General features: G+C 28.4%; 3 protein-coding genes across 5 annotated transcripts; 1 reads left to right on the top strand and 2 right to left on the bottom strand.

Moving 5' to 3' along the window:
• Positions 1 to 130: 130 nt before the first annotated feature.
• On the bottom strand, positions 131 to 4,132 carry LOC139095802 (DDB1- and CUL4-associated factor 10 homolog). 2 transcript variants are annotated; one of them, XM_070647275.1, is made up of 7 exons: positions 4,031 to 4,132; positions 3,725 to 3,925; positions 2,591 to 2,743; positions 2,418 to 2,531; positions 1,970 to 2,339; positions 1,138 to 1,293; positions 131 to 1,079 (listed from the first exon to the last, which is right to left on the bottom strand). In XM_070647275.1, exons 2-7 carry the CDS (start codon positions 3,733 to 3,735, stop codon positions 204 to 206), a joined length of 1,680 nt encoding a protein of 559 aa, XP_070503376.1. In that variant the 5' UTR covers positions 3,736 to 3,925; positions 4,031 to 4,132; the 3' UTR covers positions 131 to 203. The 2 variants fall into 2 exon arrangements, with proteins under 2 accessions (XP_070503376.1, XP_070503377.1); XM_070647276.1 differs by having other exon boundaries at positions 3,725 to 3,797; positions 4,031 to 4,048.
• A 145-nt stretch (positions 4,133 to 4,277) lies between these two features.
• Prp39 (pre-mRNA processing factor 39) lies at positions 4,278 to 9,241 on the top strand. Of its 2 annotated transcripts, none has more exons than XM_070647277.1 (10): positions 4,278 to 4,392; positions 4,583 to 4,674; positions 4,907 to 5,645; positions 5,720 to 5,873; positions 6,022 to 6,100; positions 7,153 to 7,311; positions 7,366 to 7,481; positions 7,542 to 7,675; positions 7,789 to 8,749; positions 8,827 to 9,241. In XM_070647277.1, exons 1-10 carry the CDS (start codon positions 4,383 to 4,385, stop codon positions 9,047 to 9,049), a joined length of 2,667 nt encoding a protein of 888 aa, XP_070503378.1. In that variant the 5' UTR covers positions 4,278 to 4,382; the 3' UTR covers positions 9,050 to 9,241. The 2 variants fall into 2 exon arrangements, with proteins under 2 accessions (XP_070503378.1, XP_070503379.1); XM_070647278.1 differs by lacking the exon at positions 4,278 to 4,392 and adding an exon at positions 4,484 to 4,517.
• On the bottom strand, positions 9,182 to 10,017 carry LOC139095805 (26S proteasome non-ATPase regulatory subunit 9). Its single transcript, XM_070647279.1, has 2 exons — positions 9,827 to 10,017; positions 9,182 to 9,767 (listed from the first exon to the last, which is right to left on the bottom strand). Exons 1-2 carry the CDS (start codon positions 9,923 to 9,925, stop codon positions 9,237 to 9,239), a joined length of 630 nt encoding a protein of 209 aa, XP_070503380.1. The 5' UTR covers positions 9,926 to 10,017; the 3' UTR covers positions 9,182 to 9,236.
• Between the last annotated feature and the right edge of the window lie 3,042 nt (positions 10,018 to 13,059).

Here is a 13,059-nt window from a genome sequence, read left to right on the forward strand (position 1 = left end):
AAAATGAATTTTTAGATAATTTTTTACCTTTTTCTTTAAATATGAAAAATGCTTTCATAAACAAAATGCATAAGAACAAGACAAACAGACAGATAAGAAAGCAAGTTAAGAAAAAAAAGATAGAATAAAATTTAATTTTAATTTCATTCATTTATTAACTGATCTATAAATAGTAAGAGTTAAATACATCATCCATGGGTAGTTTAGCTTATACATTGATACCAGCTTAATTCTCCACTTAAACATCCAGAGACCACAATTGGTGCTCGAGGGCTAAATTTTGTACTGACGACTATATCTTGATGTTGATCAGGTTTTAAAAAAACTTCATTAAGTTTTTTTGGTAAAGTAGTGGATTTATAACTTGGCGTTGGTAGTATATTGGCCAATTCGTCACAATCTTTAGAAAATGATAATAATCTTATTCCAGATTTGTAAGGTGAACAAATTAGTCGACCATCATTATTAAAACATAATTCTTTAATAAAGCCTTTTCCTTCATTTGGTTCAGAACAGTAATATAAGAGTCTTCGAGAATTCTGTTTTATATTCGGTCTTCGAACATTTCTTTGATTTAATGATAAAATTCCTGTATTTATCCTATGAGGACGCTCAGTTAAAGTTCTACGACTTCTTTGGTAAAACGGAATGTTTCCAGTCCATAAATCTAAAATTTCCTCTGTATTGATAAGTGATGGCCTTAAAGTTGGCTGGTAGGGTATAATTTGTATTTCATCATCATTATCACTAATATTAAGGTTTTGTCCTTCATTGTGTTGTGGTTCATCATCGGGCGCGTCGATTTGAATATTTGGATTTCCAAGTCTATTCGACTGATCGGTGCTGTTGGTTTCATTACTCGTTTCGTCGCTGTTATTACTTGCGTTACTACTAAATGGAACAACTTCCGAATTTGTTTCGCTTCCATCAACATTTTCATATTGTTGTAAAATTTCCGGAATTGGCGGCGATTCCTCTTCCTCTATGTCGATTTCTTGAATATCATGAACACAGGTCCATTCACTGCTTTCATCATAGCTATTGTTTCTACTTAAAACACACCAATTATGTGGATGAACCTTGATAACAATATAATTGAATTAAAAAAAATTAAGATACAAGAATTTTTAAAGTTACCTGTAATGAACTAATGACTTCGGCATCGTTTCCTTTTGGAAAATCACTGATAAGTTCTACTCTATTAGATTTTTGATTTTTACTAAACAGATGATCATATTTAGATGCAATTGGAAGATATTGACGACGAACTTGCATTAATCGATACAAATTAGGCTATATAAGAGAATATACCAGAAAAATTATTTTTGATCAGAACAAATTAATTACATAACGGAATATAAAAAATAAATCTCTTCATGGTTTAAACAATAAATTCATTAGTAACAAAATTAATATGCTCAATCACTCAATTCTGCTAGTTATTAAATTTGCCAAGAATCTATAATAATTGTTTTTTCAATTAACAAAAAAGTAGTAACAATTTCTAAGTATTCTGTTGACAGTTCAATTAGACAGTAAATTAATAATTAGTCAGGTTTGCTTTATATAATGATATACCAAATTGATTGATATAGATTGGAATTTTCTTCAATAAATGATTGTAATTATAAACTATACCTATAGATGTGGTCAGTCGTAACCGACAAAGGCGCATTTTATGCTCACTTAATTGAAGCATATTAAAAGTTATGATCAAAGAGTTCAATGCCTCAATTTTAATATTCAAAATCATCCAAAGAATCAACAATAATTTCAAAATCTTATATGGAGTTCGATAAAATAATAATTGTAAATTAATATGTTAGGACTAAAAAAATATGATAAATTAATAGATCGATATGTGACTAGACGACCGACTAAAAACGGGTTAAAGGATGAACAAAACGCAAGCTACTTGTGATGAATAAATTTCGTTAATAGATGTTTGTTAAAATAATTCATTTCTTACTCGAAATCCTTGCAAGTCTCTGGACAAAGTGTTTAAATCCAAATCATGAATCAAAATTAAGTAACCGCCTGTTGTACATATAGCAAGTTTTTGTCCATCTGAAGTCAGTCGGCATCTCATCAGTCCTGGAGTATGAAAAACCTTTTGATACGTTAGATTATTTTCTGTGTAAGAATTTAAGTCCCAAGTAAAAATAGAGCCATCAAATCCACTGGTCACTAGGAGACATTCTCGTTTGCAATATTCGATATTTTTGACCCAATTCGAATGACCACGCAAAGTTCTAATTTTGGATTTCAGATTCCTCATATCATAAATTAAAACTGTAGTATCATCGGAACAAGTTGCAAACAATCTATCATCAAGAAATCTAAACATGTAAAAAAAAGAATAAATCAATTAAGTATAATACGACAAAATTTTACAGTTCAATTAAAGTTTTTTTTACTTTATGCAATTAACACAGTCACTGTGAACATCATCTAAAATTTTTATTGGCTTCCTATTAATTGTTTCATACAGGATGACAGACTTTTTTTCACAAGCTGCAACCAGGACAGAACTGTAATGAACATATTTAAATATTTTGTGATATATGATGAAAAGCTCAAAAGTACATACCCGTCTGATGAGAATTCGAGACCAAATATTCCTCCATAATTGTTACAGACTCTGGAATATGGACCAACTGAAGAATATATTGAGGTATAGATCCTTGCATAGTCTCCTGTTTGATTTCGACTGTTTCCAAATTTCTCTCTTCTTTGCAACCAACTAAACGATTACCAATAGAAATGAAACAATCAACCACCTAATTAAGCTTTTTAAGTTTAGTGGAAATTTTTAAAGAAAACTATGGATCAATTGACGCGAGGAAAATCAAAATATTTTTTTTAATCAATATAACATCAAAAGTTGTGAATTTATTGACATTACACTTAATATATTAACACAAAATTACTTTAAGTGTTGAATTAAAGAAACATTTGTGAAAAAAAAAGTCTGAATTTTTTGCCACTGCAGAGTTGCCCAAATTTTTATCACCTTTGCATAACACAATTACCAAAATTCCCAAACAATCATAATTTTAACACTAGATGCATCTAATGTCTTCAAAAATTATTACCAAATGAAAAAAAATCAAATATTAATATTAAGATTGAATTGAGTACCAGTTTTTACCTAGTTTTTTGACGTTATAAGGTACTATCCATCATTAAACCAGTGGCTAATACTAAAGAAATTAGATTCAGAGAAAAAAAAATTATCCATAAATTAGCCACTTACGAAATGGAATTAAAAAGTCCAAATAAAATTATATTTCCGTTTTTAATGATATATGAACTTTGGAAATGAAAAAATGACTGTAAGAGATTTCCATGAAAATTTTTGATTTGTCTTTTTGTTTACATTTTTTATTAAGTCGCTAATCGTAATTAATAATTTTTTAACGATTTTGAAAGCTAGTTTCATCAGATAAAACACTGGCATAATGTAAAAACGAGATAATGATGTACACTTTTTTGATTGATAATGGATATATATTTTTTTGTGACCACATCAATGGAGATGCGGTTTTCACTGCCAGTTTGGTTTTTTGTGTACACACTTTCTATACCAAAGATTGAGTCGAATTCGCAAACCTGAAGCAGCAAATAAAAAAAGTGGTTTTGCTGTAAGACCTATAACACTATATTCGCACACAATTAAAATATATTGTATGATCCAGCTTTTTGTTTGTTTTTATTTTCATACCTGAAAGCCATTGTCACTTCAATATATATTCTAATAATTCACAATCACAAATGTTATAAAAAATCTTGATCCACTGAAGATAAAAAAAGTTCTAGTATCTAGACTTAATATTATTTATATTTTGCTTTTAATCGATTGCTTGTTTTTTTTTTTTATTCTTAAGGACTACTTTTCCATATTGACTGCTATGTTGTCGCAATGCTGATGGATAGTATTAAGTAATTTCAAAACTATTAATGCTTTATAATAGAGAAAACTGAACAGAAATATTTCATCCAACTATTGTTTTTTTAATGAATATCTTACAGTACTAGCAGATAATTTCGTTAATAATGTTACTTAATAAATAATATTAAGTAGAATTTGGCAGTGTTAAAAGGAAAACATAAAAAAAATAAATAAAGGTTTTTATTTATAGGTAGGATCTTAATTTAAGATTCAATAAAAAATATCCTCGTATATTTAATATCTTGTAATATAATTAAGAACAAACATCTAATAAAAACTATATTAAACTTCTTATAAATAAGAGAATTAAATTTTCGACGGACTATAAAAGCTTTTTGTGAAAACTAATTAAAAGTCAATAGATGGCGTTGATGTCTATTAAGCATATTTGTATACCCTTAAAAAGTTAGAGCAAACAAAATTTTGGAAAATGAGTGAAGGTTAGTCTGAAATATTGAATTAAAGTTTAATTTTGGCTGTGTCTTTATTATTATATATTCATCAATATTCATTCATAATTAAATGCAAAAATATTGAATATTATTGTTTATTTTGAGTGATTTAGGTACCTAAATTGTTGATGAAAGATAAATAATTAAAATTTTTAAAAATACATTTTTCGGTAAAAAGGCAGAAGAACTAGATCAGCAAAGGCCAAAACAGAGGAAGATGTTCAGGAACTTCCATTGACTACAAGAAATACAAGAAGAGGTCGAAAACAGGTATATTAAATTAATAAAACATAAATTTACTACAAAAAAATTGATGATGTTACAAAATGCATAAAGTAGCGTCGATGTTTATCCGCTGCTACTGATTTTGAATGTAGATTTATTCTATGTTACTTAAAAGATGTATTAAGCAAGGGCCAACTGATTGATTTAAGATTCATTCATTTATAAACCAAAAATGTTTTTTTTTTTTAGATTTAACTTAAAATATTACTTTTTTCAGAATATGGAGGAAGACGAGCGAGAAATAAACATAGAAGTTGAAAATGAAGAAACTGAAACTGTAGAAAATCCATGTGTTGAAGTTATAGGAAGTCTTGATTTTGAAAGTCAATCGGAAGTGAATCAAGAAACAGCTACTGATGATACGGAAAGCTCCAATCTAGGATTCTACGACAACTTAACCTTTGAAAATCCATTGGACGAAAAAAGTGAAACTAAAGAAACAATTGAGCCGGTAAATCAAGATATGTTTATGGCAGATTTAGCAGAAGAAAATGCAAACAGTGTTCCATCAACGTTGGATGAAAATCTTCCAATGATTGATGAAGAAATTCAGCATGGTGAAAATAATTTAAATAAAGATTATGAGATGAAAGATGATGAATTATCATTGGATACTAAAACAGAAGACACACTAGCACAAAGTGAAGACTTGCAACAGAAGGATGAGCAAGCAACTGATTTGGATGCTGAGAATATTTCCGAAGATGAATTACCAATTCCAACAAAACTTAAAGTTCAGGATGCTGAAGAAGTTTCTGATGAAGAATTGCCCGGACCGAAAATGGCTGAATTGCCTGCTGACACTGAAGTTGTGTCTGAAGAGGAACTTCCATCATCGAACGCACCAAATAACGTTAAAAAAGATGGAAAACGAAAGCTTGAAGATTATGATCCGTGCGATCCTACTGCTGATGAAAACGAATCTCCCGAGAAAAAGACAAAAAAGGAAGATGAAGGTATAATGTTCAGGTATAAAGAACTAAAAATAATCCAAAATTAATTTTTTTATTGTTACACAATACTTCTTTAGAAAAGAAATATAAATTGCCGGATTTGGAAAAATACTGGAAAAGTGTTCATGCGGATGCCGAAGATTTTAATGCTTGGACATATTTATTACAGTATGTAGATTCAGGAGATGATTTAGAAGCGTCACGAGAAGCATATGATAAATTTTTATCAAGGTAATCAGGGTTGTTACCACATAAACTATTATGCAGATTTTGTTTTACTCTGTTTTACATGATATGTATAAATATCCAACATATTTCATATGTGTATTTATCATTTATTAACATTACTATTATCGTTATTATTATTTATTGGATTTAGATATCCTTATTGCTATGGTTACTGGCGAAAGTATGCTGACTACGAAAAGAAGAAAGGAAGTCTGGAGAAATGTGAAGAGGTAATTAATATTAAATTAAATTAAATATATGGGCATAGGATAAGTACCTATATAATATATAATTCAATTATATATCTTATATCTCGCGATAAACCATTTCATATATTTTTTTTAAGTGTGAAAAATTAGGCACAAAATTTTTTAACAACTCTGTTAAGTCACTGTCAAAAAAAATACTTTTTGTCGGTTGTTGAAGGCACGGCTATAATCACAATTTGGATATAATTTCCATTCATCTTTTCAGCGCAAATTTTTTTAATTCATTGAGACAATTAAAAATATTTATTATATGAGACTTACAAAAACGTATTGTGATATTTTATTATAACATTTTTTAGAAGACAATTCCTTAAGATTTAAGTTTAAGATAAATTGTTTTGATTTTAAAACGTATTGTGATATATTTATAATTCTATTCAATATTTATGGAGATTAAAAAAATTTCAAATTTAAATCAATACTTTGATTAGTTAAAAAGAAGATTTGTAATAAGCTGTAATAAGTTTTAACTTTTTCGGTAATATTCGTCCTAATATTTTAATCAAAAAAGGAACTACATAACTTTATGGATTTCAATCGAAAAGTGTCGTTGACATTTTTGAAAAAGAATAAACCAAAGATACATAGTTAGTTGTCAATGGTGAAAATTTCATGTAGTTAGTTCTTCAACAACGTCAGTTAAAATCAAAATGGTTTTTTTTTTTAATTTTGAGGTGAATTATGACTTTTTATATTTTACATAAAGCGTAAGTATAAAATAAAATTTGTGATTATTTTTTGCAAATTGCAAAAAAGAAAATTTAATCACGAGTAAAAGTGATTTAATATAAGATTAAACATTTAAGATGTTTTTTGCCTTATTGGCAATTAAAACAATTTTTAAAGGTGAGGGGTTTGGAGAAAAACCCAATTTTGAAATTTTTATTATTTTCATTAATCTTATTATTTTATGTTAATATTCTTTTATTATTTTATATTTTTTAACAACTTACTTTAAAAATATATTTCATTTTTGTTTTGATCTTAAAATTCATACCAAAAATGCGTTAAAGGTATTTGAAAGAGGTCTGAAAGCAATCCCTTTATCGGTTGACTTATGGATACATTACTTAACATACGCAAAGCAGAAATATCAAGATGATCGTGATGCAATAAGAAATCAATTTGAAAGAGCTCTTAATTTTTGTGGACTAGAATTCCGCTCTGATAAGGTTTGTAAAATTGATACTTATCAAAAATAAACTTATTTTATCAATTTTTATTAGCTTTGGGAAGGCTATATTCGGTGGGAATTAGAAGGAAAGGATCTTCTTAAAGTAATTGACATTTATGATCGTTTACTTGCAACTCCAACGCAAGGATACAAAACACATATGGATAAGTAATAATAATATAATTTTATTATTTTGAATTGTAAAAATAACAATTTTTAAATTCGTAGCTTCCGAGAATTGGTAAATAACAATCCTGTTCAAAAGCTTCTTACCGTTGAGGAGTTTAAGAAATGTCGCGAAGATGTTCGAAAAGGTAGCAATGAAAAAGGCGACGATGAAGCCCCACCAGGCTTAGATGAGGGTGAATATTAATTTATTTGTTACTATTTTTATCCCCTAAAATGATAAGACTAGTAAATTTTTTCATAATATACTTGCTTGTCTAACCAATTTTTTTTTTTTTTTAACGATTAGCTGATGACCATGTTAGAAATGAGGAAGAAGCAGATAATATCAGAAAATTAATTATTAATAAGCGTAAAAAGATCAATAAGTTGAATGTAGAGATGATTAATAAGCGTTGGTCATTTGAAGAAGGAATTAAAAGACCATATTTTCATGTAAAGCAACTTGAAAAAATCCAATTGAAAAATTGGAACGAATATCTTGATTATGAAATCGAGCAAAAAGATAATAAAAAGAGAACTCTAGTTCTCTTTGAAAGGTGCTTGATTGCTTGTGCTTTATATGAAGAGTTCTGGATCAAGCTAATACATTATTTAGAGCAAAATAAAGACGATACTGAATTCGAAGAGCGAATAAGAGATGTTTTTGAAAGAGCATGTTGCATTCATCATCGAGAAAAGCCGAGTTTGCATTTGATGTGGTCTGCATTTGAAGAGTCTTGTGGAAATATCGATAAAGCGTCAACAATTTTAGAAAATCTCGAAAAAAAGAACCCAAGTTTGCTACAAGTAGCTTATCGAAGAATAAATTTGGAGCGTCGCAGAGGAAATATCGAAGTCTGCACAAAATTGTATGAAAGATATTTATCAAATACTAAAAATAAGAATATCTCTTCTTCACTTGCTATTAAGTTTGCACGTTTTTTAAATAAAGTAAAGCACGAATTTGATCGAGCTATGGATGTTTTAAAAAATGCTCTTGAAAAAGATACAACAAATACACGATTAGCACTGCAGATAGTAGACTTAGCACTTCAAAGGGATAATGTAAACGAAAAAGAAGTGCTGGAAGTATTGGATAGGTTTATGCAGCAAGATAATTTGGATATTGATCAAAAGCTTTTGTTTGCGCAAAGAAAAGTTGAATTTTTGGAAGACTTTGGCAGCTGCATTAAACAACTGCAAGAATCCCAAAAGGCTTTACAAAGTTTAATGGAGAAACATTCTAAAGACAATAAAAAAAAGTCTAGGTAATTCACTCTTGAAATACAATCTTCTCTATGGTTATGTATTTTAACTAATTAATTTTATTCCATTATGATTTTAGTGACCATGAGCTGTCGAAAAAAACTAAAGAATCGAGCTCATCAGTTAATAATCCATCATATAATTCATCAATTAATTATCAGAGCTATTCAAACAGTTCGTACCCTCAATCAAACCAATGGAGTGGAAATTACAATTATGACTATAACCAATGGAGTGGAAGCTATTATAATTCATCCAGCTATGGAAATTATCAACATGGAAGCTATGGAAATTCATATTAGTTTTGTTACTACGACACATAGTGTATAAACAAGAAGAATTGTCTCAAAAGACATTGTCTGTTTACTTTCCTTTTCGTTCCAATATCTGGCATGATACAAATTTCGATAAAATATTATAAAAACTTCACTAGGTGTAGAAAATTATAAAATTTGATTTTTATTAAATACCTAATAAAACTGATTTCAATTAAACAGGTATTACGTTAACTTTGAATCCTAAAAGACCTTGACCAGTCCATATCTTCGGTGACAAAATAAGCTCCAAATCATCGCTTTCATTTCTCCTCAGCTTAATTTTGATATGTTGATTCTTGCTATTATTAACTAACTCTCCAATTTGTTTCAAATCAATGAAATTTTTACAATTTATGCTTCCAAAATTCAAAATTCGATCATTTGTTTGTATACCAGCGATTGAACCAGGAGAATTTTCACTTACCATGCTTACTATTAAGAAAGGCTTCAATTCATTATTTGGCAATATTTGTGTTTTGCTTTCTAATGATATCTTAGAAAAATGTGGAATTGATGAACATTGGATATCATTTTTCTCTGTAAAATATTTTTCCAGTCCACCTTCAATTGCTTTCATTATATCTTTTAAATCATTTTGTAAGCAAACTATTTGAGTGCGTGCTAATCGAACAGATCTAACGTCAATGTCATTTCGTGGAAATCCTTCATCATCTACTAATGGCTCATTAAAGCCTATATTGTTCTAAAATAAAATTTTATTCAAAAGTTTTTTTAATCTAATTTTTAAAGTCAAACATTTACATTTTTAAGAACAACTCCATGCCTTTGAATTTCCTTTTCAATTCTTTCCTTCTCTTGAATCAATTTAAGAACTTGTTCTTGAGGTTTTGGAGATATCATTGAAGTATATTTTTTATAATTAATATGTTTCTAGTTATGAATGAATAAACAATTTTTTTTAAGTAACTGCGTCACTTGATTTTTACAGAAAGAGCGCTTTTATATAGCTTCTATGGAAAATATTTTAAATCAATGGACTTCAATCAATAAATTAAAGGCAAATGCTTTGGGAGGAGAAATATAATTTTTTTTCCATACTTATTGCCGTTTAAAGTTCAAACAGTTTGTAAGAATAGTTGAACAGTCAGCCAAATTGTCTATTTATTACACGCTTTTTCTATACTTTGAGTTTCATTGTAGTCTAACTAGTCGACGTTCAGCTTTAAACGCATAAAAATAAGTACAAAAATAATCGTTAGATTTTTTAGTATGAATTTTTATAAAGGCATATAAGTTAATTAAAGATTTTATCAGTGGTAAACGTCAGTTATGTCATTAATGAGCTATCTCTAGTAACAATATGAAAAAATATATATCGTTGCTGTAAAAAGGATGAGCTATGGGTGATTTATTTGGAGTATTTATTTGACTTTTTAACCCTCCAACACAATATCTTAACCCTTAAGTTTTTTTAGCGCATTTTTGAAACTTGTTTTCAAAAAGGTAGCTTAATAAATCACTTTGTCTGTTCGGCTGACGATAAAAACTTTTTATCTAGACATCGTAGAGAGCTCGGAATGGTTTTAAAAGATCAGTTCCATAAAGTTATTGCGGCCACGGGCATTTAAAAGTTTCAAATCAACGCATAAATGCTATAATTAACAATTTTTCATTTTCATATACAACAACAACACGTTTTTTCATTGTTTTGCAGTGTTTTTCAATGTTCTTCGATGTTTTAACAGTGTTTGCTTAAAAAAGTTTGAATTTTTTTTGACCGTTATGAGATTTAAATTATGAAAATCCGTTAAATTATGAAATTCTTAAAAATCTTCTAGGATGACTTGGAATTTACTGGACCTTGTTTTGCGGGTCTGGAAGTCACCTGGATCCTACTGGATCTTGTTTTGTGGATCTGGAAGTGACCTGAATCCTACTGGATCTTGTTTTGTGGGTTTGGAATTGACCTTAATTCTACTGGATCTTGTTTTGTAGGTCTGGAAGTTAATTTTTAATCAATTACTGATCGCTGGGACAAAAATGCGCTTAAGTCCCTCGATCAATAACACGAGGACTTTTGTAATTTTTTTTTTTAAAAACAGCCGATTTTAGATTTTTAATTTAAAAAATGCTTATTAATAAATTTTAAAGATTTTGAAGGATATTTGAGATGGCTATTGATAGGATAATATTTATTTATAAATGGTTATTTGAAAAATAACAATCAAAAATAACGATAATGTTTTGACAATTACAGAACTGAATAAAGTCCGCCGACGACGAAAAGGCACTGCGATCTGTTGTATCATCCCGTTGACGATTATAAGTAATTGAAATTTTTTATTGCTCTTTTTCATGGTGGTCTATCAACAAAAAATTTCAACATGTAGGTATTATAATCACCCTCTAATCTAAATAGTTTCGCATTTCATACGCTTGATCAATGAGGCAGTCGACGACTGGTGACTTTTATGAATATAAAATCACCTCTTTACTTTATGCTACCGATCGCATTTGTCATTTTCATTATTCATTGTTCATCAGTTTTATGTTTTATTCACCTCATTTACTTTATACTGCATGCATTTTATGCAAGGTGCACGTCTTAATCCTATTGCCTATTGTCCAAAAATTCGAATATAATATATTGGATATATAAAATTAATGACTATGAAAACGTTCCATTTATTTATGTTCTCAAGTTTCGTGCTTAAAATATCGTTTTTACTTTTTTCTTATGCAAACTATATAGCTACAAATAAACATAATAATGCTGTATGTTAATTTTTTTATTCTTATTTGTTTAATGAGAAAAAGCTTTTATGCAATTGATTTAAAAAAAAATAGAATTGTTTAAAAGTCAAAGTCTTTTAAGGGAAATACAAAAATAAAAAATAGAATTTTTGTGGTTTTCTGCTTTCCTTCTTCATCATCATCATCTTCATCATTTTTTTTTATTTCTTTTGTGTTGTCCCCAAAATTAACCATATAATTTATCAACACACAGAAAATTTATTTCCTGCTCCTTTCTTTTCCTTTATTCAACTTTAACTACTGAAATTTTTTCTGTATTGTTCTTTCATAATTTTACGTCCTCTTGAGATAGATATTATCAAAAAGATAATTTTCTTCTCACGATTGAAGAGTCCTTAAAGTCAAACAAAACGCCCACTTAATCCCTTTTCAATAATGATGACAATGAATGAATTTCTTTACTTGTATTCTTTTTGTGAGAGTTTTTTAGCAGATTTTCCTTCGAAGGTAGGCAAAAAATGTTTTCCTGAGAATTTTACAAGTATTTCCAATTTGAAATTTATAATGTTTATGACTTTTTCTAATAATTGATGTTAAAATTGATGTTGCACACATAAATTTCAAGATTTTGTTTAAATTGTGAAATAAAATATGCATGTTATATAATAAAAGTGTAGCATGTGATCAAGTTTCTTTAATCTTTATAATTATATATAAAATACTATGCAAATTGAGACTTTTAACGTCAAAATTGTGTCAAGTTCTTGACAGGTTTTTAACTATTAACAGAGAAAGAAGTTTTGTTATGTATAGGATGGCAAAAAATATTAAAATGTATGCTCGACTTATAGTATAATACTTAACACGCGTTAATTCATATTACCATATGTTGCAAACTGAAAATGAAATAAAAAATAGAAGAAACTAAACTAAAACTGCAAAGAAATAATAAAAAAATGACGCATCATGCTTGGGACTTAATCATCCTTTATATTAAGGATATAAATATAATAAAATAAAAAAACAAGAAGAAGAGTAATAAGAAGGTTATCCCAAATGTTACAATTGCTCTCTATGCCCCATCTGTGCTTTAACACATGTTAAAGCGCAGTTGAAGAACCAAAAAAAAAAAAATCGGAAATAGTTATGAAGCATATAAAATTAATTCAAAACAACAAAATTCACCCGTGTTGTTTAGTTTCGACAAAATTTTACGATGCCGTGTTTTGTCTCGAAAGATTTTAATGCATATCCTTTAATATGTATTTTGAAGATTATTT

This window comes from Chironomus tepperi, unplaced genomic scaffold (genome assembly GCF_022539635.2).
Source record: "Chironomus tepperi strain 1889 unplaced genomic scaffold, CSIRO-AGI_Ctep_v1 contig_376, whole genome shotgun sequence".
NCBI lineage: Eukaryota > Metazoa > Arthropoda > Insecta > Diptera > Chironomidae > Chironomus > Chironomus tepperi.